Genomic DNA, 26,993 nt, shown 5'->3' on the forward strand with positions numbered 1-26,993 from the left:
GTTAAACAGTTTGTGCTAAATGCTAACAGCAACTTTCACATCTCCAATCTCCAATCTCCAGGGCTTAATGTGGTGATCATTCAGGTCATCTGGTTGGTTGGAGGACTGTCCAGGTGATGAGGAGGTATTTATTCTCTGGATCAGAAAAACATCCAGATGAAGAGCTACCAGACCCCAGTCTCAGTCATCCATCACTAATACACTGTGACAATCAGTGAAAATGGTTCACGCTCTCAAAGGAAACTCTTCTGAGGTGGATTCAAACTAAAATAATCTGAAGTTTTGCATCGTTTTAAATTGAACATCTTTTTTAATTAACTGTGACACTCCTCTCTCTCTACTCCCAGACTCTTCAACTTCACCTTGAATGTCTTTATCACACATTCAGTGTTCCTTCAGCCTGATCGACCAGCGAGAGAGAAACCAAACCATTTCACACACTCTCAGTGAAAATACTTCTCCAACTGTGTAGAAACTGTAGGATCCAGCCCCACTAGTATCCTCACCTCTGGTTAGTTGGTTAACTTCACAATCTCATCAAAGGTTGCACACGTTTAAATTTCTTCACAGCGTGAATACATGACAGAGGGTGGGTCGTCTCATATTTGTATGTTGCTCTACGGTTTATTTTGAGTGTTATGAGTCTTTCAGAGGTTTGTTGGATGAGTTAAACCTGCAGGAGATTCTGACAGCTCATTTAAGGAGTTTTAAATGAATTCAATTCAATTCAATTTTATTCATATAGCGTCAATAACAATACAAATCGTCTCAAGACGCTTTACAAAAACCTGGCCTGAAACCCCCAGAGCAGCCTGAAGGCAACGGTGGCAGGAAAAACTCCCTTTAACAGGAAGAAACCTCGAGCAGAACCAGAACCAGAACCAGCTCATATGGAGGAACCCATCTGCCTAAGGCCAGCCGGGTACAGACAGAAGAAAGAGAGAAGAGAACAGCAAGATAAACATACATCTGTCATAGATACATATATCAAATGAATGAAGTAAGTTCAGGGTCCGCTGACATCTTCACATGAAGCAGAAAGCTCTTCTACAGTCTGGATCGTCCTCCTGGTCTAATGACAAGCTCCAGAAGCTGCAACACATTCCAGTTCTTCCAGGTGGATCCTAGGCCAGAAGAGATTTATAGTCCCTCCAGTGAATTCTGGGTCCACCTCGGGGTCTCCTCCCAGGTGGATGTACCCTCCAGAGCGAATCCTCACCAGATGCCTGAACCTCCTCAACGTTTTGATGTGAGGAAGCATCTTCTACTACATCTCAAGGCATTTTCAGTCTCTACACAAAGTCCATGACAACATGGACCAATGACTCAACGACATTAGTCCCTGATTCTGGATTCAGACATGGTCCCTCTCCATGTAGAGCATGTTCAGAATATTCAGATGTTCCTGACTTATTGAGTTTAGCTAACAGCGTCTACGGTTAGAAAACTCTCCTAACCTGAGATCCTGGGAGAATTTGTAATTCTAATAACTCCACAGAACAATATTCAGAGGAAGGAGGACAAAATGTCTTCAGCAGAGACAGTCCCTAACAGCTGGACAGACTCTTTGGAACAACTGATGTGACCAGAGGACGATGAATACCCATCGACCCTTTAGGAGTTAAATGATGATTATTTATTTCTTGCTGTCCGTATAAACCCTGTGGTTGTGTGTTGGTGTGAAGGCATCGTGTTAACCTGAAGGCTCTCTTGTGTTCGTCAGGTTTATTTCTGTTCAGACCTGAATCAGTGCCACCCCCCCCCCCCACCACCACTACTGCTCCTCATTTATCATCTCTAATGAGACCTTTCTGAAATATCTCCCTCAGCTCAGACAGCCTTCGTCCTCACCGAGTCCTCCACCTCTCATGAATCTCACCGCCTGCAAGGCCTCATGGGAAATCTAGGAGGAGAATGCCTCTCACTGTTCGGACATGAACAGAAGAATGTATGAACTGCACAGACACAGATTCCCTCAGATACCCAGGAGACCCCAGGTTATTGTTATTATGGTCTTTATTTCAGCAGGCAGTGACACGGTTTGGTTTTATTTACTCTGCAGCTTCCTCAAACACCTCAGACCATCACCTTGAGTCTCAAAGGTCTGAAATCAAACGTTTGAACGAGGGATGCAAATAAGTAAATAAAATAAGTAAATACATCACTTGACAATAAGACGGCTTCCAATGCCAGGAACTGAGGAACCAGCTGAACACTCTGCAGGTTTGGAATCACCTCTTCACCATCATCATGATAGAAGACACCACACACAGGTCAGTTTATACGCTAACGGAACAAGTCACTAAGTGTCTCTACAAACTAAACCATCACATCACCTGGATGTATTTCATGTCCCTCCTTTGTCTAACATTACCCAGAGTTCAACTGGAAATCAAACCTCAAAAGAATCATTCCTGGACTTTTCTGCAGCCTTTAAAGAATCTGAGGTTATGAACTGTTTAGGAATAAATAAATAATTGAAATGCACAGAACATCAGCATTAAAATGATAAAAACACGTCGGTAAAGAACATATTTAACACGACAAGAGGAACAGAATAACTCCTTTAAATCAACTTAACACATTTAGATTTGTATTTTGTCCTGTTGTCCTCCCTTATTAGCATCAGCAGCCTCCGAGTCTATTCATAGTTGTGCTGACAGCAGAGAAACAAGCTGAGATCTTCCTCCTGGGAAGCAGAGCAGCAGCAGCAGCAGCAGCGTTTCATTTCCATGTTCAGAGAGGAGAGGGATTTCCAGAGTTTGGATGTGTTTGATAACAGCTGGATGTTCTCTGGAGAGCGCTCCAGGATGGTTCTGTTACTAATCCAGCTTCTCTGCAGAGAGGACACCACGCTGATGTAACCTCCAGAACCCTGCAGAGACTCCAGGGTCGACCTTCTCAAACTAAACCTGGTTTCTTGTATTTACACTAAACCTCAGAAGCTCCATGATCAGACTGAGACTGGTCTTTAACGCGCTTCAACACCACCCGTCAACCACATAAACAGAATCTACTACGATGAACTCAGTCACAAAATAGACCGGAGAGAGGAGGAAGCAGAAATACATGAATGAATCCCTGTCACCTGAAGGGTTGAGCGGTAGAGTTTGAGAATAAATGTTCTTTCAATGTTGTTTAAAGGTTCAACTTGTTTTATCTGGAGGCTTTCAGCATTAATGTTGGAATGAGATGAGTCAGTGTGTTCCTGGATCATTCTTGGTGGTTCCAGCTGGTTTCTACTTCGTCACAGATCCAGGAATCCACGATTAAATCCAGTTTCATTTAATCCTGTGAAGCCTGACATATGAAACAATGCCCCCCCCCACGCCTTCGTTAAATTAAATTAAATTAAATTAAATAACTGATCATTGTTTTGTGTCAAATTTACAAAGATACAATCAACAATATGTTCAATAATTAGAGTTTAACATCAACTTTGGCTTCCTGACACTTGATTGACCCTTCATTCCTCCAGTATTTGTTTAAAGTTTAAGAACATTTATTTTATTTAAATGTCTTTAATTAAATGAAACAGCATGAGGTCGTTCTTTAATGAGTAATAGTTCAAACAAAGAACAGAACAAATGTCTTCAGAGAATATTCAAATAAAAGCCACTGTTTGACCTCTGCTCTCTGGTCTCCATGTGATCACCTCGGCCTAGAGCTCAGAGCAGATATCAGTGATGTAAATCTAAATATCTCATGATGTGCTGGTTTTATCTCCAGCGTTCAGATTTCCATCTGCGCTGCAGTGACTGGTGTGTGAGTATCAGTGGAAGCTGCTCAGGCTTTCTTCCTTCCTCCACAGATCTGCTGCCGTCCTCTGAGGATTCATCCCTTCAAAGTCTGCAGGATCAGCCTCGGCTCTTCAGACGCCGGAGGAGAAATCCTTCCCATCCATCAGCTCGTTGGGAACTCACTGGGGCGTCGAGTGGGGAAAGTAGGTCGACGGCAGGGCAGCTGTTTATCAGTAACATCTGGAGAGCTCCATAGCTGATCTGGGGTTCTGTTTGATTCTGGGTCTCGGTCACAGATGGGATTTGGATTTTACTTTTAAATGGGAACAGTAAAAAATACAGAAACTCAGCGCACAACAACACGGAATAGGACCCAGCTGTGACAGGCTAACACCGACAAAACAGGAAGGAAACTGGAAGAGCTACTGTTAGCTTGGAGGCTAGGAAGCTAGGAAGGGCTAGTGTTAGCTGGGAGGCTAGGAAGCTAGGAAGGGCCACTGTTAGCTAGGAGGCTAGTTGTTGTGGGTATATTTGTGGTTCCTGTTCTCTGAGCCGGTCAACCAATCAGAGCCAGAGTTTGACAAACCATAAACTCTAGACGTGCACTGAACTGAAAGTGTCCGACCGTCGTCTTGGGGCTTCACAGGCTTTAGGTCTGATGGATGCGTTTGGTCTTGGTCCCCTCAGGATGAACTGCAGTGACCAGCACTTGGTCACATTAGTTTGACAAAGGTCTGTTAACGTTTAGGACAATGAAAGGACGTTAGCCGTTAGCACAGAGCTGCTAACCTGGCTGCAGAATGTCGGGTTCAGATGGCGTGATCAGGAAAGACTCCTCCTCACGTTAGCGTAGCGCTGTGTCTGGTCTGTAGCATTCAGAGCTCACAGCAGCATAACGACATAGACTCTGTATATTTAATGGAGTCTGTGAGAGCGCAGTGACATTAAACAAAGATCAGAGGCTGCGTGGAGCTACTGTAGCGAGGCTGCTGCTAGCTGGGGAGCAGCTCTGAGCTCCTGTGAATGAGTACACAGTGTTAATTGAAGCGCAGAATGAAAAGCAATGTTTTCACTCGGGCCCACATTAAGCTCCTCTCATGCATATTTTAGTAATCCAAACACTGCTCTCTCTGGAAGATATTCATCTGTGGTGCTAATTTTAGCCTGCAGTCTGCAGGTGAAGCTAACAGCTCGGAGCAGCGTGCATGTCTGCAGTGAGTGAGCGCCGAGGCCGGTCATGCTAAATGGAGATAAATCTGCTCACGGCTGATTTAAAGTTTAAAGCATTCTTCTCTCTAGTCCCGCCTCCATCTTCCACTGTCAACCGTCCATCTTAAAGCCCAGGAGAGTTTATCTGGAGTCTCTCCGTTAGGAACTGATTCTGCTCCTGCAAAGATCTGCCGGGCCAATCAGATCATTTGGGGGCGGGGCTTAATGTGGTGATGGACAGAAGTGTAAGCAGTAGTGTCTCTAATTGGTTTTAAGGACTATCCAATGATTTTTGCCTCTTTTTAAATTTAAAATCTCGTTCTCTCTCTCGTCACCTTTCAGCTCCTAAACTTCACCGTGAATGTCTTCATCACACATTCACGGTGCGTCTTCATCCAGATCATCCAGACAGAGAGAAACCAAACCATTTCACACTCTGAGTCTCTACGGATGAAAGCACTTGACTTGACTTTATGCTCAGCGTCGATGACTGATCAATAGCTCTTAGCTAAAGATTGACCGGCTGGTCGTTAAACTCATCTGTTTTGTGTCAGCGAGGAAGAAAATGAGAGTTTTTCTCTTAGAGTTCAGGTTAAAGGCCGTTAATGCCCTGTGAGCTGTATGTGACTACGTCTGAAGCATCGTCATGTCTGGAGGCTGGAGAACAAAGACTGAGGTATCCACTGAGTTATCCAAACTTCCTGTTTGGAAACAAATACTTCCTGTAAAACTGACTCCTCCTCCTCCTGATGTTTAATCAGAGAATAAAACCAATAAATGATCAGATATTCTGCAGAGACGACTCCAGAGAGAAGGATGGAGAACGTTTTCCTTCCTCTGAGTTCATTAAAACATGAACATGACCCAGAGACACGTTGAATATGAACCCATTAATGATGACGCTGCGTTCATAACGTCTCATATGAGCCGATCCATCACTCTGACACGCTGCCTCCAACACGTTTCCTGCTTTGATTTGATTTGAGATGAAAATGAAGCCGTGGCTCCGCTGACAGACGCTGACATGGGAGGAAAGGTTGGACCGGGACTCATCGCAGCTTTAGTCGGTAAATCCAAACAGCTGAGGATTAGTCATTCTTTCAGACTGACACTGTGCAGGTTATCTGCAGGGCTGGAGGGACCGGCCACATGTAGGACACACCAGGACGAAACCACTTCATGATCTAGAAACGCCGCTGCACGCTCTGAACATGTTTTATTCGTAGGCTAATGATCGGCTAACGCTATCAACACGGTCACAGCGATGTGAACGACGCTCGTTACATCAGGCTGCAGATCTGATCATGATTAATGAAGATGATGTCTGAAAGTTATTCACATGTGAAGCTGCTTCCAGGCAGAATGTGGTTCTGATGATTAATAGAATAGAAACTAAAACACTGTCTGATGAGAACATCCACCATCAACACAGTGAACAGCTGTTAGGATCTGATACGTCATGAGGTGAGGACGACCCAAACACCAGGAGGAAAAACTAGATGAAATATTAAAGTTTAGATAAATGTCGACTTACTCAAGGGAATAAGGAGCTGCAGGGAACGGACAGTAATCCAAAAACACAAATCTAATAAAACCAAAAGAGAGAAGAAACAACGACAACAACAGGAGCAACGCCACAAGACTCCACATGGAAAATCCACTCAGATGATTTCACAGATGTAACGTGTATATATACTGCATATATGTGTATATACAGACCAGGGTAGGTGAAACTAATGAGGGCGGAGTACACAGGGAGAAAGAACCAATCCAACAATAAATGGAGGAAAACACAGGAAGTAGAGTAAGAGACACGAAGGAACGACTTCACTAACTAGAAAAACAAGAAACACAAGAAAAACCAAACAGTGTCACAGAAGACCTTCAAGAGTCTAAATGAGAGCAGGACGAGGTTATTTCACTGAGCGTCTCCATGGTTACAGCCTCTGTTCTCCTATTGGTCCAGACTCACGTCTCATTGACAGCAGAGATCAGAGGAGAGGTCGTCTGCACATCCAGATACTGGAGGAATGGACGTCGTTAAATCTTTCATCTCAGCTCCACAACCCTCAGGAACTCTACTGGACTCTAACCCACGGACACATCATACCGTCCTGCAGACTTTAACCACCGCTGTGCATTCATTCACAGTTTTTCCTTTTTTATCTCCAAATGCTGCTTCCAGGGCGGCTAGCACTTCAGACCATGCAGTGATATCAGTCTGGGCATTTTAGTTTGCTTTTAAAACCACTGGTCCAGGTCTCTCTGGTCCAGGTCTCTCTGGTCCAGGTCTCTCTGGTCCAGGTCTCTCTGGTCCATGGATCATTGTGTTCAGCTCTAAATAAACCTGGTTCTTCTCCAGATGACCAGATACCTTGAGTCAGAAAGTCTAAACTTCCATCTGAATATTGTCCCAGAGTCATGTCCATGCTCCGTTTAGACCAACAGGAAAGATCTGAAACCACTGACTGATGGAAACTACTTCTTCTTCTTAAACCAGTCGCATGTGTTCATTCACAGCTTCTTCTGCCAAAGGCAAATTCCTGACTTCATGCTGGAGATCAATACGAAGCCTTCAGCTGTATGAGAGCAGCCAGGGGCTGATACTAGCAGGAATGAAAGAGGACGTGATTCCTGCTGTGAGAACATGAACCTGAACAGATCCTTATCTCATTTAGGATTACTTCATACTTGTGTTTATTTGATCTGTTGGGAGGTTTGAGGTCCACTCTCTGGTTCCTGTGTTTCCAGCCACTAACCACCAGGAGCTTTTTATACTCAACACATGCAAGAATCACATCAGCTAATTATCTGGGCTTGAATCTCTGAGAGTCCAACAGACCCCCAGGCTTCCTCTGAGCCTGAACAGGTTCAGCTCATTGTTTGTGTTAGACTAACCATGCTGAGCACCGTGCAACTGTTCTGTTTTATTTAAATATCACCAATAAAAATCAAACCTCAAACCATCACATCAACACCTGGTCTCACACAACCACTGAAGGTATTTCTCTCTTCTGGAACAAGCTGTAAAGTCTCATGAAGCTGAGCTGATGTGTTTGAGAGGCAGTGAACTGCAGCTTGTTTGAGTTTTAAAGAATGACTGAGGTTCATTAAGTAGATCTGACTCGTGGCTGCAGCCGACTGGACGTCAATAAACTGGTCTTTAACACGTTGACGTGATCAGCAATCGGTCGGCATCAGTCCCATCGTGACTGAGCGGGAGGATGAGGGGCTGGAGGAGGAGGAAGTGATGAATGAACATCAGACCAGCCTGTGGTTTAATGTTCACTCCTGCTCTAACAGAATAAAACCCACCTCTCAGGCTCAGCAGCCGCAGAGACTAATAAACAGCTGATGGATGCCTTCTGGGATTCCCAGGTAATCAAAGAGGCAAATTAGACGCTGCATTAACCGCTGCTCATATCTCTGCAGCCTAACCCAGGCATGGATAAACACTTTGAGGGGACGTAGGCTTAGGAGGAAGATGGAGGAGGATGAAGAGGCTGCATGGAGACGCCTGGGGACGGCTGCTGTAGGAGAATGATGCACTGTTGACTTCCTGGTATTAATTCATTTGGAGAGATTTCAGTTTTTTAACTGTTTTTACTTCAAACTAAATCTAGTGTCCTCATTGGTTCCAGAGGTTTGTGGTGTCTCCTCCATCTTCTCATGTGTCTTTGCTTTAGTCCAGCTCTTCTCTGTCCTCAGACTTTTTAAATCCTGACTCTGCTCTCAGAGCTGGAGCTTCATGTTCTGTGAAGGTTCTCAGTCGTCCAGGTCACGGATGAGGTTCATACATGAGGCTCCAGGTGAGGAGGTTGCTGTGGCTTCCAGGCTAAACATGGACACATGATCTACTGACTGTTTTAAACACAACGTGCTCCAGATGAAGGAAAACTAAAGGTCTCCATGGTAACCCAGACAGGAAAGGCAAGGCAAGAAAGACGCCGGTAACCATAGTAACCATAGTAACCATAGTACACAAAGATGGGAGACGGCTGTAGAAAAATGTAAAAAATAATAAAGTTGATTCATTTCAGTTCTCCGTGGCGCCGCAGTCTTTTCTGAGTTAAATGATCTGACCAGCCGCTGCGGGTCGGTTGGCTTTTATTTTTATTTTTTTTACCACACTGTAAATATCTGTGAGGCGTTCCTCCGTCCTGCTGTGAGCTGCCAACACCAAGCTGAGACGTATTAAAGACCCGGTTTGCTTGTCAGCACTCTGAGGCCGTGAAGGAGTTGGATGGAAAGCAAATATCTGGCAGCACTTTCCTCCTGATGCTGCTGATTCAGAAGTAATAAGGTCTGGTGAAACATGGATGTGTTCAGGAAGCAGCAGAATAAAAGAAAAGACCATCAGATAAGCCTCTATTTATTCATCACACAGTCGGCTTTTATTAAAAGAAGAAGAATCATTTTGTTTTGTATCAGGTGTCTATTATTATTATTATTATTATTATTATTACTATTGACACAGGGGACTGAGGACGACAAAGAAGAATAATTAAAGTAAAACCTCAACGATTCCACTAATATGGAATCAGTTCAATCATATTTTAATCAATTTAACTAAATAAGAAAAATCTCAGGACACATCCAAAGCGCTGAGCTGTGAGGAGTCACCAGATCGCTCTACATGCCTCTGAGATTATTCAGATTATTCAGTCAGAGTCACTGCTAATTCATTCCTTCCAAGCTTCTGTGTCTCAACAGTTTGATTCTGATGGTTTCTCTTTCAGAACATCAGGACCAGAACTACTCCATCTCCATCACATCGGCCTGGATTTGTTCCTTCAATAAAATCCCAGTGTGCTGCAGCTAAAGGTCTAATAACTTTATCAGATAGTTGATGTGCAGCCTCCTTCTCTCTGTTACCACAGGACGTTTGGTCAAGTTGTTAACTGACTGCTGTCCAGAGGATTTGGACCGTTCCTCTGCTAGCGTTAGCATTAGCATGTCTTTGTTGCAGTAGTACTTTAGTTGTATTTCAGGACTGACATGTCACGGTAGTATGGGCTTCATCTTTAGTGAAGTATGAACCAATGACACATCCTTGTCTTAAATTCATCTCCAAACCAAATCAGATCTAACCTCCACCTTCTCAAGCAGCAGCTTTGCATCTCCTCTGAACAGAGTGTCGCTTTAGCTCTGGATGATCGATAAACCAAAAGAGGAGGTGAAGATCAACGAGCGTCACGGGCTCTGCAGGGACTCCTGTGTCCAGACCATCTTACCTGCTTCCCTGGAGAGCTGCATGAAGGCGTCCACTCCTTTCTCCCCGTAGCTGCCCTCCGAGGCCACGGTGGAGACGTAGTTCCAGCCCATGGCCTTGACGATGTCCACCATGGCCTGAGCCTGGAAGCTGTCCGGGGGGACGACCCGAGAGAAGAAGTCGTACCGGCGGTCGTCGCTCAGCTCCGGGGCCGTGGATGCATAGCTGATCTGAGGGATCTGGAGGACAGACGGCAGAGAGAGGAAGTGTTAGGAGGCAAAAAAACATAAAACAAGGAGGTGGTCACTGATTTCAGGAGGGACAACGCAGGGACTCTGGACCTACAGCTCAGAGGACCTGGTCAGCCAACACCACGGCAGAGACTCCACTCCCTCAGAGAAGGAACAAAGTTAAGGAGAAGCTGCTGACGTGTTTGATGGTGTTCTCCATCACCATGTGGTACAGACAGGTCAACCAGAGACTGAACCAGATCTAAACCAGGACAATGTGACACTTTTAGAAACTGTCTTTATCCATCAACTACCAGGACCCTCAGCCTCCACTGACTCCCCCCAAACCTTTAATCAACATGTTCGGTCTCCATCTGGATGTGAACTCAGTTACAAACGTTTAACATTAAAAAGGTGAGATTCATTTGTATAAACTATGAATCTCATGTGATTAAATCATTTAATCTATGGACAGTTTCCATTTTTATTTATATTTTTCAGACATTTTTTGAAACTTAACTTATAACTAGACTTCATAAATGTTTTTGAGTGTGATTTTAGAATCACTACCTGGAAACATCTTGAATTTAAACAGATTCAATAAAGTGAGATTAATTTGTGTTAACTGTGGAAATTATTTGATGAATTGCAATTGAATAGTTTAATCTATTGACAACTCTAATGTGATTAATAGTTTTACACATTTATGTGGAGACATTTTTTTTTGCATATTATTTATAGTCATCGTTTTTTGCAAATCACATCTTTTGTTATTATTTTGCCTTTTTTCGACAATTACATAAGAACGTTGTTTAAACATATTAAAAGTAATAAATATTGTTAAATATTTCAAAAAACACTTTTCTAGAAACATTTAAAACAGATTAAATAGAGTTTGATTCATTTGCGTTAACTATATAAAATATGCAATTTTATTTATTATATTTTAATTGTGATTAAATATTTTTATCTATTAAGCTCTAGATCTGAATGAGTTCTAATAAACATCTGGATCCTTTCATTTATTGACAGACAGCTGTTCCCTGGATGATTTACACTCCAGCATCGTAGGTGTGTTATTAAGCAGGATGTGAATCTGTCCAGGTGTGAAATAATGAAGTGAAGGCTGCTGATAACCAGATGTGTGCTTTGGCTGAAGGAAGTCAGAGTCGATCAATGTTCTCCTTAAATGTGAGAGATGATGGAAAAGTCGGTGTTTGCTTGAAAATGAGTTTGACTCTGTGAAGAGTGGAGGCGTCAACAGTAATCACATTAAAGCTGGACGAGGTCAGAGATTATTTGATCTCCAGCGTCAAGGTCTCCTCTGACGGTCGGCAAGAATTAAACTCCAGCCTTCAGGAAAAACTCTTAATGCGGCAAATCCCTCCACCAGATATTCCTTCCAATTAGCCTCTGATGGACTGAGCTTAAAAGTTTGATGCTGGAGCTGGAGCATGCTAATGCTGCTCAGCACAAGGTTCAAGCTCTGAGGAAGTTTACCTGCAGCTTATCACATTCTGATAACGAGAATAAATAAGAGAAATAAAAGAGGATTTCAGGAGATCAGACTTTATTTTCTCCTGCTCATTTCAGCGTTTCTCAAACCAGAGGCGTTTTAAGAAGAACTCTAATTTACTTCAACCTGAGGTGAGTCTGTTCCTCATGAAGCAGGTAAACAACAGATTAACAGACAGAATCCATCTGACAATCTCCTTCAGTCAAACCGTTCAGCTCCAGGGTGAAGAAACCCAGAAACCTCCCTGTGGGATCAATAAAGTCCTCCCTGTTTGAACCTAGACCTGATCCAGAGGTCACTGGTTCCATCCCTGCGGCATCCACGACAACTCAACTTTATTATAACGTCAACAATAAATAGTCTCAAGACGCTTTAGATCCAGAGCCTGAAACCTCCAGAGCAGCTCCAAGAAACAACTCCTGTTTAACAGGAAGAAACCAGGACCAGGACCAGAACCAGGAGGACCAGGAGAACCAGAACCAGGAGGACCAGGAGAACCAGAACCAGGAGGACCAGAACCAGAAGAACCAGGACCAGAACCAGCAGAACCAGAACCAGGACAGGCAGAATCATGGCCAGAGTCAGAACCAGGTCCGGTAGAACCAGGTCTGGTAGAACATGGACCAGAACCAGGACCAGAACCAGAACCAGGAGAACCAGAACAAGGATCGGCAGAACCATGACCAGAGTCAGAACCAGGTTCGGTAGAACCAGGTCTAGTAGAACTAGGACCAGACTCAGGACCAGGATCAGAACCAGAACCAGGAGAACTAGACCCAGGGCCAGAACCAGAGGGACCAGGACCAGCAGAACCAGAACCAGGACCAGCAGAACCATGACAAGAGTCAGAACCAGGTCTGATAGAACTAGGACCAGAATCAGGACCAGGATCAGAACCAGAACCAGGAGAACCATACCCAGGGCCAGAACCAGAGGAACCAGAACCAGGACCAGCAGAACCAGAACCAGGACAGCAGAACCATGACCAGAGTCAGAACCAGGTCTGATAAAACTAGGACCAGAACCAGGACCAGAACCACAAGAACCAGAACCACGAGAACCAGAACCAGAACCAGAACCAGGACCAGGGTTAGTTATTTGTACTGTCATTGTTTCTAAAGCATTAGACCTAAAGTAATAGACATCAGCCTCTATAACGTGTTAATAGTTTTATATTAAAGATCACAGTCACAAACAAATACAATAAAAATGTAATATATCAAATATATAAAAAATAAAACTAAGGTGCATAAAAAACAAATATTAACAATACACCAGAGGTAAAAGGACCAGAGTCTGTTAGGAGGGACATGATCAGACATTACTGGAACACTGATGTGTTTTGGAGACACATCTGTGATCCTGTCATCAGCCTCTGCTAACCCTGCTAGCCCTGCTAACCCTAACCCTGCTAGCCCTGCTAACCCTAACCCTGCTAGCCCTGCTAACCCTAACCCTGCTAACCCTAACCCTGCTAACCCTGCTAACCCTGCTAACCCTAACCCTGCTAACCCTGCTAACCCTAACCCTGCTCACCCTGCTAACCATGCTAACCCTGCTAACCATGCTAACCCTGCTAATCCTGCTAACCCTAACCCTGCTAACCATGCTAACCCTAACCCTGCTAACCCTGCTAACCATGCTAACCCTGCTAACCCTAACCCTGCTAACCCTGCTAACCCTAACCCTGCTAACCCTGCTAACCCTGCTAACCATGCTAACCCTGCTAACCCTAACCCTGCTAACCCTGCTAACCCTAACCCTGCTAACCCTACCCTTGCTAACCCTGCTAACCCTAACCCCGTCCAGCGTCCATCAGAAACTCTGCTGCTGTTTTTGTCAGTAAAATAAAAAAGTCTTCAGCGCTGAGTCGAGGTCTTCAGACCGACCGGCCGGTGTGTCCTTGGAACGGAGCTGAAACGTGTTCAGCATTTTACAGCTTCTGACTGGAGGCGTCACAGAGTCCGGTTTCTGGAGCCTCAGGGACTCAAACACAGCGTGGGTAGATTCCTGCTGGACGTCCACCGTTCACTTCAGGACTCTATAAATCTAGAGTTCAGGTTTATTTGTTAAAGTTTTACTGTTTGACTGACTGCTTGAAACCATGAAACCATGAAACCTAGCACCAGACTAATTATTAATTTACTTTCATATAAAATATAAAATAAAATGCATCACTGTTAGATAACTATTAAACTGATCTTACAGTTCAGATTCTGTTGTTTTTTTAAATGTAGTTATTTGGACAGTTCTTCCAGGTAGCCCGGCCGGGGGGATTGATGCTCTAACGTTATGGATCCTTCACATCACCTGCTGTCCACCGTGTCCTGACAGTGTTGATAGCAGATAATGGAGTGGTGATCATGTTAACAAGGCTGAGGGGATGTGAGGGGATAAATATTAAACGTAGCCCAGAGTCTGGCAGCAGACCAGCACCTCCGTCCCGTGATAGATTAGATTCAGAAGCGGCTCGGTCGTGCCTCTCTGGCTGCATCATACCTGCTGGCATCCCTCCTTCTCTCCTGGACGTGGAAAGGTCAGCACCTTGACAGCTTCAATAAAACACCAGCTGCACTACAACGTGACAACGGCTGAACCTCACATTGATCCGAGACAGCGACGAGAGGCAGAGAGGCAAACATGACCTGAGCTCCACCCGTTCAAGACGAGAAAGAGAAAAGAGGACGAGTGACAACGTGACAACGTGACAGAGATCCTAAAATGGACAGAAGCTGGCGGGAGTCTGAGCGGAATAAAGAAGCAGAGCAAGTCATCCAGAAAGAGAAACCAGGCCGAGCTGATACTCCAACACCGTTATTGGCATTTCCATCTGACATTTGTGCGACGCGGCGACGGCAGAGGACTCGAAGTTATTGACCTTCTGCTCAGCGCTGGTGTCTATTAAATGAGTGTGTTTGTCTGGAGGACGGCTGGATGAGCTGCTCCGGGCTTTCAGCTTAATATGACAGACCTGGACCTGGACCTGCAGTCAGAGATCACGTCAGCAACACAAACACGTTTATAGGACGATTGATCGGAGGACGGAGGTCTGAACGGGCTCCGTGTGTGTTAGTGTCAAACCTGGACTAGTACCAGCTAGTATTAATGTTACTATAGTGGAGCTAATGGATGTCATCACCATGCTGGAGGACCGTAGAGACACCAGGACCAAGAGACACCACAACGAGGACAAGACGACTAATCATTTATACTGTACTGATCCCACATAGGGAAGTTCATTTCCATCCATTCCTTCACTCAGTAGTGTGTAGACTCAGTGGACTGTTACGTATTTTGTGCCTCACCCAGGCAGCAATGCCATGGACACAGAGGGAATCGAACCTGCGACCCTTAGGTCCCAAAGCTGCTTCTGAAGACAAACGGAGGTGGAAGCTGTTTGAGCCTGGCGGGAGCTAAACGAGTGTTAATCCTCTCATCACCTGGATCATCAGGACGTGAGTGTCTACCTGTGTGGGTCAGTGTGTCTACCTGTGTGGGTCAGTGTGTCTACCTGTGTGGGTCAGTGTGTCTACCTGTGTGGGTCAGTGTGTCGCGTCCTGATTTCCTGCTTGTGTATCTCTGACACATCTCTCTATCCTCCGTTAATTAGCCGCCAGGCCTCATCTGCTGCACTGATCTCTGAACCAAATCGAGCTGACAGCTGCCTACGCGTCACATATGGCACCGAGCAGCGGCGCTGGTGATGAAGCACCGAGCGGACGTCACTCAGCGTTAACGGGCTCACATTCACACGTGTGACGTGTAGGTCATCATGTAAAAGCAGGAGAAGGTCGACGGGGACAGAGTGGACCGAGTGTCTCTGGGAAATAAGGACAAGGAGGCCAAATGATTACATAACGGTTTATACTACAAGGTGGACACTGTGGACGCCATCAGACACAGAGTGATGGTGTCAAACTGTCACAGTAGAAACAGCAGAATTCTGTTTGCATCGTGTCACTGATGAATAGATAAAGATTAAGATCCAGTTCAAAACTAGAACTAAGCATCTCTGTCAATATCAAAATAAAACACGTGATTGGACTCAACTTCACAAACACATGAAGAGCAACGGCCCCCATCTCCTAGAGACACACAAAGGAACCTAAGGGAACATCTAAGCAGTTGATGTTGATGTTGAAGTAAATGTCAGGGCAGCTGTCTGAACCTTTAGGAACGGCCAAGTCAAAGTCCTGACCTTAATCCAATAGAAATGTTGTGGAAGGACCTGAAGCAAGCAGTTGATGTGAGGAAACCCACCAACATCTCAGAACTGAAGTGGTTCTGTTCTGAGGAATGGGCTAAAATTCCTCCAAGCTGCTGTAGACCACTGATCAGCTGTTACCAGAAACATTTAGTGACAAGGAGGTCACAGCAGATACTGGAGACAAGGCTTCCAGTATAATATTTACTGTTTCATGTTTGATTCTTGGTTCTTTATCTACTTTCAGGATTAAAACTACTACTGAAACAACTCCTGGGTGTTTCTACAGAAGATAAACTGCAGAGGTATTAGAGAGAACAGAAACAACTTTACATCTCCATTAAAATCATCAACCCATACATCTGAGTTTGGGCCCAGCAGGCTCCCGTAGCCAACTGTTAGCATTTCTGAAGGCTGCAGCTGAAGGAAATGCTAATTAGTCACAGAACACACACCAGGCAGAACCCTGCTGCTTCATTCCTTCATTAGTCGGTTTGAGAAGCTGAGAAATCATTTCTACTCGTCGCTGCAGATGAAATCCATCAGACACTTTGATTGATCAGTGTTCAGATCAGACACATCTGATCCTTCAGGTCGCATGGAGGAGGAGCTAATTCACCTGGAGCTGTTAACTGACTGACAGCAGGACAACAACGTTAGCATCTTAGCTTCAACTAATTTAAGAATCAAAGTTTGATTCCTGTTGTTGGACAGAGAGGACCAGTCTTATTGACACCATGCAGCATTTTAAGGCTTCCTGGAAGACAGACGAGTATTTCAACACGTCTGAATAAACACAACACAAACAACTACATGAGACAGAAGACAGAACTCTGTCCTGCTCACCTGTAACTGAACATCTAGACTTTTCTCTTCCTGTTCCTGCAGATCAGTGGTAGCTAACTGATTACTTCAGGAGGACGGTGTGTGTCAGTCAGGACTCTTCCTCTCTAACACACATGTACGTTCATATGTGGTTGAAACCAGCCTCGTGTCCTCATCACATTTAATTACAGTGACCCTGCTCGAGCTGCAGCCATCACCCGTTTCATTACAACCTCTCATTTAGTGCGACACACACACACACACACACACACACACACACACACACACACACACACACACACACACACACACACACACACATACACGTGAACCAGGCTAACAGTGGACTGTCATTCTTCATTGGCTAACAGGGGACTTGGGTTTCTGGGCATTTTTAATCAAAAACAATTACATAGAAAATTTACTTTAAAGGCCTTTTACCACATTATTACTTAAAATGTGCTTTTTAATTTTTTTTGAAGAAAAAGCAAAGAGGGTACTTGCATCTTTGAGCGATCTCTACCTATCAAGCAGGGGACCTCCCACTGCTACAGTGACACTATCTGCAGCCATTGTTTCACCTAATGAGTGCCTGTTTACTGCCAAGCCTTTGATTCTTTCAAATGATAATTTAACTTTAATGTTATCAACATTTAAACCTTTCTCTGTGATACAAATATTAAATAATCATGGCCACTGGAATTCTGAGAATAAAAAATGTTTATCTTCAAATTAGGAGTAACTTCGCTGCATGCACTAATTTCAAATGCTGCAGTATTGGCAGCAAAATTGACTTTTATCTGGGATTCATAATAATTCAAAATAAATCTCAAAGTTACTAAACATAAGTGTGCAGTTCATCTGGGGTGTTTTAACCACTGGTGCAGAGTAGTAATGTTCCCAAATCTGTGTACAAAATGTGCCAGAACACATCAGGCAAGATAAGCCATAAGATATTGATGTGGAATAGGCAGTCATTTTGAGTTACGCTGAGCCAAGTTAGATCTGTCTTTGCATATAGTAATCACTCTTTCCTGCATTAGAACATGTTTCCAACCTGATCTGATCTGTCCTCCTATGGAATCAATTACAACCTCTGTCAGAGCTAGTACAACAAGAGGCACAACCGTAAAGAGGACATGTCACCGTTCAAAAAACTAAACAAGAGGGAAAAGAAAAACAACCAGGATGAAGTTACAAATAAAATGGGCAGGCGTAAGATAATTTATTTATATTTTTAATCACTCTGATCACTTTTATTAGACATTCAAAGCTGTCTAATCCAAATTTTAAAAAAAACTGCTGCTGAGATTTTACAAGCCCTGGATTCCAATTTATAATAATAATTCACACATATAGTAATTTGCACATAAAGGGCTGCAACATTTGCTCATACACATTACCAAAAAAAGGACATGAGTCCACTGTTGGCTGGCAAATTATGACACAAGTTCCCTCTTGGATAGCACACAGCGACAGTCACATTCCAGCATGGGTGAAAAGAAGAAATAAGCAAGATTATTTAAAACTTAACTCAATATCTCAACTAAATAATTCAAGAATTAAACATGATTAGTTAATATGTTCTTTGTTTTTGTTTTTGAATACAGCATGATGGCTCTATTAAAGCGTAATTAAAATGAAAAGCTACCCAGAGGGCAATGGAGTACCTGAAAATCTAAAAATGGGAAAAGAAAAGAAAAACAACTAGGAAGAAATAATAAAATGGTTTATAGCCAGATCTTCTATACTTATAGAAGACTATTTGTTGTACTATTTGTTCATTTACATTAGAGCAAAAGGTCCACACTTAAATAGTGTGTAACGACACAAGTCCACTGTTGGCTGGCAAATAATGACACAAGTTCCCTCTTGGATAGCATGGAGCGATACACTCCAAAATGGATGAATAACAGAAAAAAGCAAAATGAATGGTAGTTTTTTGTTTGTTTTGTTAGTTTTTTTCCAGCGTAATAGTCTCTTGAGAGATGATTTAATATGTTTTTTGTAACAAAACACAAAGACTTCCTGACCAGTTTCAAGTTTGAGTTGTTTTAAATGAAGGGCAACCCATGAGGCAGCAGAGAATTTTTAAAACTTAGAAGAAAAAAGTTTCAGATGATCTGTGTTTTTTTTGTGTGTGCATTGAAGTAACATCCTGTAGGGTTAAGGGGGGTTAGGTTGGGAAAGAAAATGCTGCAGAGGGACGGGGGAATAAAATGTATAAAATATGTTTGTTTGGCTCCTTTTGATGAACCAATGCTGGTTAAAAAGCGTAGGAAAAGAATATATTAAAAGTTATAAACATAATAAAAACAACATCAAAATAATAAAAAAAGGTAATGACAGTTAGTAATAAAATAGACAAACATATTAATGGTTCTAAGACACAAGGGTGTTGTGGTGAGCTTCTAATAAAATTCCATGGTAGGGGATCCCCTCTGAAAGCTGATGCCTGGAAATTGGGGTGACTAAAAAGATAATTCCTCTCTGTGGGTTTAACATAAATAAATAAATGTTACGGAAATTCTTTTATCAAGAGTCACAGAGTCACTGGAGTTTCGTTTAAAAGTTTTACTTGCAGCAAGGAGTTGACACATGCACTACAGCAAGTACAGAGTCAACCGGCAATAATAAGATTACATACACTTTTGTCTAATAGGTGGTCCTGACCTAGTGATGGTTACAGAGAGACAGCCTTGCTAAATTTGTCATAATAAACAGAGCCATAATAAAAGTAGACCTGGCACATCGGTGCCCCACCTGTGGGAAGAAGACGGAAGCAAACATTTTTTTTTGCGACCGTTTAAACTTGGTATTTTTCCAATAAATAAATAAATAAGGAAACTCATATGGTGAGGCAAAGTCAAAATCAGCATGCACAATACAAATATTTTTATTAAAATATTAATAAAATCACATCAAATCAACATGCATTTAAAATAAAACACACTAAAACAATACTCATGTTGTCCCAACTCCCCTAAAATGGTTAGGAGGAACAGGCGTTGCCATTGCAGACCACGTAAAGTGGCAGCCAAATGGAGCTCTCTACTTGGAGATGGTCCGATGGCTGCAGCTCTTTGAATCCCTCCTTGTCAAGGACGACCATGTAGTTCTCTGGAGTCTCTGTCTGTGTAAGTCCATACTCCTGGTGGTCTCCCTACTCCTCTGGTCGTGCATGCGGAGGTTAGGTTGATGGTTAGGTCCCCGTCCTCTCCATGGAGGACAAAGGAGTGCACTATTTTGAAGACTGATTTTCGGGGTCCCATACTTAGAAGTTTTGGTGGGAAATTTTTCTAGCAGATTGATATGTATACATAGGGAAATACAAATATGTGCAAATATTTGACCCCTCTAGACTTGTTTCTTGGGCCCTAAGACATCAAGCAAAGCCTTCTGGATCTCCAAGTTCTGGTGGCCATCGGGCACCTTTGACACTGTGATCTTGGTGGCTTTGTTGAGAGCGCTGACCCACTCCACAAGGTCCTGCTGATCACTGGCCTGCAGGAAGAACTTCCTCATCCCGGCATTGATAACAAAGCAGAACTCTGCTTTATGCCTCAGCTTAGTGACATCGCTGACCTTAGAAATGTAAGTGAGCTTAAGGGAGCCAACACACAATTTTGGCAAAGGCAGTGATGTCCTTTTCGATGTTGTACTTCTCCATGGCATCCTGCTGCATTTCATCAGACATATTTGTGTTCTTGATCACTGCCTTCTTGTCAGACATGATGGCTTTCTGGCGTCTTTCAGCAAAGTCTTAATATTGGAATGGGGTTAGGCAGAAAATAAAATAAAATAACTAAACTTTACTGTTATGATTCAAACAAAGGGAAAAACAGGTAAAAGGTCCCATGAAGGCCGGTCCTGGCTTTGAAATTATGCGGTTGACATTGTTTGCTCTTATCCACAAGGAGAGAAAAAAGGCAAAGTCCACATTCAGCCTGTCCGCTATTGAGGTGACCCTTTTGGCTACAATTTTTCCACTCAGAGATGTTCTCCTTGATCCATTTCAGGACAGCTGGTTCTGCATACAGGTTATCAAGGTTAGGGGGTAAGGAACTGAACCCGTCTCCCTTGTGGTCCCTGTCTGGTTCGAGGTAGTGGCAAAGCAGCTGGTTGTGTAACAAACGTATACCACCAATTAACATTAGCCCTCCATTCATGACATGGATGCTGTAATCAAACAGAGAGTACATAGCATACCTTTATCTTTTGCTCGTTTCTCCTCTTCTTTTTGTCCTAAATTGGGCACCTGATGGCTTTGACCTTTTTCTGTCCATCTCTGTTTATTTGGCACTCGATTCTACGGACACCTTTCATCAACCTGATAACGGATTCCATAGATTAACAGGTTATTCGCTGTACCTTTTACAGATGCTTCTGTCAATGCTTAAACGGATAATTCCGTGGATTTACAGGTTCCATTTAGTTGAATTGTTCATAGTCATCTTTTTTCTTCTAAGTTTTAAAAATTCTTTGCTGCCTCATGGGTTGCCCTTCATTTGAAACAGTCTCAAACTTGAAACTGGTCAGGAAGTCTTTGAGTTTTGTTACAAAAAACATATTAAATCATCTCTCAAGAGACTATTAAGCTGGAAAAAAAACTAACAAACAAAAAACTATCATTCATTTAGTTTTTTTCTGTTATTCATCCATTTTGGAGTGTAAGTATCGCTCCATGCTATCCAAGAGGGAACTTGTGTCATTATTCGCCAGTCAACAGTGGACTTGTGTCGTTCCACACTATTTAAGTGTGGACCTTTTGCTCTAATGCACATAAACAAATAAAATTGATTTGTATAAGTATAGAAGATCTGGCTATAAACCATTTTATTATTTTTTCCTAGTTGTTTTTCTTTTCTTTTCCCATTTTTAGATTTTCAGGTACTCTGTTGCCCTCTGGGTAGCCCTTTATTTTAATTCCGCTTTAATAGAGCCATCATGCTGTATTTAGGACAAAAACAAAAAACAAAGAACATAATAACTAATCATGCTTAATTCTTGAATTATTTAGTTGAGATATTGAGTTATGTTTTAAATAATCTTGCTTATTTCTTCTTTTCACCCATGCTGGAGTGTGACTGTCGCTCTGTGCTATCCAAGAGGGAACTTGTGTCATAATTCGCCAGCCAACAGTGGATTCATGTCCTTTTTTTTTTTGGTAATGTGTATGAGCAAATATTGCAGCCCTGTATGTGCAAATTACTATATGTGTGAATTATTTATGCTATAAAACTAAAGAAAGTCCCAGAAATATGTACTGTTCAACAAATTCAACTCTTTCTCCGAGCAAAATGACATAGGTCGCCTATGCAATGGTGGAACACTCATACTCCTCCATGTATACTTTAGGACAGAAAACCATGTATTGCTGATTATTGTGTTTCCTGCTCTGCTTCTCCTGAGGGGAATAAACATTTGCCTAAAATAGAGAGGACTATATTTGTTTGAAGTTTCTGAACTTGTTGAAATTGTTCTGAATTTGGATTGCTTTCAGCAGGATATTCAGTTGGTGAGTTGTTGATTGACCGTCTGGGGGTGGGGGGTGGGTTGTAAAGACTAGAGTGGAGTGGTGGGGGGGTGGAGGGCCAGCAGGGGGTCCAGAGCTGAATCTGTTGCTTGGCTTTGATGTTGAAGCCGGTGATCAACTTCATGTCCCTCCACACATCCCGGGAGTTGTTCTGTTGGAGTTTGGCCTCCAGCTTCCTCCTATAGTCGTCCTTACATTCCCTCAGCTTGACCTTGAGTTGCCACTGTATCCTCTTCAACTTGTCCTCATCTCCAGATCTAAAGGCCTGCTCCTTCTTGTTCAGCAGACCCTTCATCTGGCTGGTGATCCAAGGCTTGTTGTTAGGATAACAGCGGACAGTCCTTGTAGGGATTGCTGTATAAGTTGATATAGTCCATGATACAGTAAGTACTGCCTTGGAAGACCAGTATGTTATAAGTTTATTAGAGATGATATATAGGACAAATCAGATGGAGGCTAGATTAACCCCAAGACTTGCACTGATGAAAAACTGCAAGATTATGTTTTACCACCATAAGATATTGGATTTGCTGCTGTTTCTTACTATCCATCTCCATTTTTGTCATGGGTATAAATAGTAACCTTTAGTTAATTTTTTTTTTCTGATCACGATAGACTGTATCACACAATACTGGGCACATATGATGAAGAAAATCTGAAATGAAACAATTAGGACAACAATATACTGATGGGGCTTATTTTAAGACAGAAAGGGCCACGTAGCCACACAAATTCCAGTAGACCATAAGCATCTTACTGTTGTCCAAAATATTAACCTCAAAACACAGGTCACACTTATTGATGAAATTAAACTCATATATTAGTGTTGCAATTGCTTCTGAAATATTGTCAGTAAAACAAGAAACACAAAATATTTAATCCTAAATCCTGGACTTGTATAGTTTAACTTGTATGGAAATGGGCTGCTAAAACGGACCTCTGAAGGAGTCACACAAAGCTTCTTTCAGGATCAGCACAAATTCTGAAACTTCATCTATTCACTGAGTTTGGTTAACTAGAGTTGTATTGTGTGCCACTGAGATACAAGTGTATAGTTCATTTAAAGTGTTTCACCTCACACTTCAAAAGTGTGGAGTGAACCACTGCAGTTAAAAAGTTTGCTTAGAACTGAGATCACGCTTCTCTGGTGCAATTTTTTTTCACGAAATGTTTATTGCACTGATGAACTTTAACAAAACAAAAAAACATAAGATGACTGAGGAAACTTGTAATGCTGCAACGAGGGCAAAACACACTTAACTATGCACCTCACACTGTTTGTCATCGTGTGGCTTAAATCCAAAATACTTCCACACTGCTGAATGACAACCTTTTATGGGCATGAGTTTGGTTCGGGTGGGTGGATGACTCTCACCACTACCACCTGGGTTTTCGTTGCCATCCATTTAACCCTCCTTATCGCAGACTTTCCTCCGCTCTATCTCTCACTTACTCTTTCCAAACACTCAATTTTTTGCAAACCTTTCTGTGTTAAATCAAATCATTTTCATTTCACGTGAGTTGTGTCTCAGTCTGAATTGGAAATGTCATCTTGGCTATGAGTAGCTAGCAGCCCTGAAGCCCAAGGTAGAGAGGCCCAATGGTTACCATCCCCCACGATGCAGACAGTGAAGGACTGATAGCTTCATTACCACAAATTCACACTCTCTCTCTGCTTGATGTCACTCACTTTCAGACAGCACTCACTACAATTCAACCTTAAAAGTTTGGATCTGTGAGGACCTTAGATGCTGTGTCACTTCACTGTTTCTATGTAGAGGTTCCTGTAGACCCATAAAAAATATGCAACTCTTCCTAAAAAAAAAAAAAAAAAAAGTACAATTACATTGCTTACTACAACATATATATGGTTTATATGAAACATACGAAGAGAATAAAGAATCTACATGCTTAGGAATGTATAGCTGCATACATTAAAGCACTCACCACAATTCAACATTAAAAGTTGGGATCTGTGCTGTGTCATTTCGTTGTTTCAATGTAGAGGTTTTTTTTCTAGCTAGGTAATTATATGAAACATACGAAGAGGATAAATGATCTATTCCCTTATTCCCGAAACATCCATCAAAATTACATTCACATTACTAGTTTAAGAGACAAATTTCTTCAAACAGTGTGACCTAAGTTTTCAGGTTAATATTAAGACATAAGTAATATGCTCATGGTGGCCATGCAGGCCTTCGTGTCTTGAATCATTAATGTTTATTCCAATTGTCCACATCAGCCACAGAATATTTTATACTAGAGCATTTTATTCGTCTGATTAAGTGTTTCAGTTCAGTCTCTAAATGTCTTTTTCTGTACTATGGGAGTGTAAATGTCGCTCCTCACCATCTAACAGGGGACACGTGTCCTTTAGTTCTATCAAACAGGGGAATTAGGGCATTTCAATGTGTACAATGTCCAACTCCACTTTTAAACTGTGCATAAGCCCAGAGCAAAGAAAGATACAACGTCCAAAGGTGTTGCATTTAGTCTCTTAATTAATCATAGGAGTGTTTTGGGCGTTACATGAACTAAAACAGTCATAGTGTTATCTCCCATTCCCCTTACAAGCTCGGTGCACTGGTACTTTAATATTTGGGACAGGTTTGTGATCATTGGTCGACCCTCTGCCTCCTTCATCTCCCAGTACTCTATCTTATCAACAACTGCATCTGACAGCATACAGTATAGGCTACAGAAGCATCCAGTTTTGCTGAGGGACAGGTTTGTGATTGTTGGTGGTATAAAATAGGGCTGTCTATGTCTTTTTCTGTACTATGGGAGTGTGAATGTCACTTCTCACCATCTAACAGGGGACACGTGTCGTTTAGTGCAAAACTTCCAAAATGCAACAAAGACTCCTGTGAACCTTCTGTGAGATAGCGAATATATACCATCCTGGCCAACTATCTGGACAGTGACTGGTCCTTTGGATGAAGCACAAATTGCTAACTAATACCTGGTACTGTGAAGCAAATCTTATAACAAACTTCCTCCCAAATTTGGGTTTTATGTTGGATTACACTGGTGAGGACCATAGTTGTACTGGGTCATTTATATTGGTTGAGGAAAATTTCTTTCCTTGCTTAGTAATTATCATTATCAGTAATTATCAACTTTTGTCTGTATACACTATAAATATGGACATGTAATTCATCAATTTCTCTCAGAGCCAACACAAAGAGCTTTGTGTGTCAAACAATGTTTTGAACTTTATCCTATACAACTAAAGAAAGTCCCAGAAATATGTAATGATCAACAAATTGACATAGGTCTCCCATGCAATAGTGGAACACTCATACTCCTGCATGTATACTTCAGGACAGAAAACCATGTATTGTTGATTATTGTGTTTCCTGCTCTGTATCTCCTGAGGGAAATAAACATTTCCCTAAAATAGCAAAAAATATTTAATTTCCTAAATCCTGTACTTCCAGTATTTGGGAAATATTTTGTGTTTCCAGCGATGGGTCACAACACTCTATTCCCATCCAAATATAACATTTTAAAAGCAATTGTAACACTAATTTAAAAGTTTAATTTCATCAAAGAGTAGGATCTAAATTTCCAGGTCAATATTGGGATATGAGTAATATGCTTTTGGTCTACTGAAGTTCGTGTGGCCATGCAAGCTTGTGTGAAATTTTTTGCAAACCTTTCTGTGTTAAATCAATCATTTTCATTTCACGTGAGTTGTGTCTCAGTCTGAGTTGGAAATGTCGTCTTGGCTATGAGTAGCTAGCAGCCCTGAAGCCCTTGGTAGAAAGGCCCAATGGTTACCATCCCCCACAATGCAGACACTGAAGGACTGATAACCTCATTACCACAGATTCACACTCTCTCCCTGCTTGATGTCACTCACTTTTAGACAGCAGCACTCACTATAATTCAACCTTAAAAGTTCAGATCTGTGAAGACCTTGGATGCTGTGTCACTTCACTGTTTCCCATAAAAAATATGCAACTCCTCCTAAAAAATTAAGTAAAATTACATTGCTTACTACAACATATGTATGGTTTATATGAAACATACAAAGAGAATAAAGAATCTACATGCTTAGGAATGTATAGCTGCATACATTAAAGCACTCACCACGATTCAGCATTAAAAGTTGGGATCTGTGCTGTGTCACTTCACCGTTTCGATGTAGAGTTTTCTTTTCTATCTCGGTAATTATATGAAACATACGAAGAGGATAAATAATCTATTCCCCTATTCTCAAAACAACCGTCAAAATAACATTCACATTACTAGTTCATTCATTCATTTTCTATACCCGATTATTCCTGTTAATGGTCACGGGGGTCTGCTGGAGCCTATCCCAGCTGTCATCGGGCGAGAGGCAGGGGTACACCCTGGACAGGTCGCCAGTCCATCACAGGGCTGACATTACTAGTTTAAGAGACAAATTTGTTCAAACAGTGTGACCTAAGTTTTCAGGTTAATATTAAGATGTAAATAATATGCTCATGGTGGCCATGCAGGCCTTTCTGTCTTGAAACATTAATGTCTTTG

At 42.2% G+C, this 26,993-nt stretch overlaps 1 protein-coding gene across 1 annotated transcript in view; it reads right to left on the reverse strand.

The window, feature by feature from the left end:
• The window catches only part of grm7 (glutamate metabotropic receptor 7), a gene marked incomplete at its 5' end in the record, with an annotated part of 122,005 nt that overhangs the window by 62,272 nt on the left and 32,740 nt on the right, over positions 1-26,993 (reverse strand). Inside the window, one exon of the mRNA XM_084543663.1 lies at positions 10,184-10,400. Coding sequence (XP_084399789.1) covers positions 10,184-10,400 — 217 coding nt within the window. The remainder of the gene's footprint in view (positions 1-10,183; positions 10,401-26,993) is intronic.

Source organism: Chelon labrosus (genome assembly GCF_963514085.1).
Source record: "Chelon labrosus genome assembly, chromosome: 4".
NCBI lineage: Eukaryota > Metazoa > Chordata > Actinopteri > Mugiliformes > Mugilidae > Chelon > Chelon labrosus.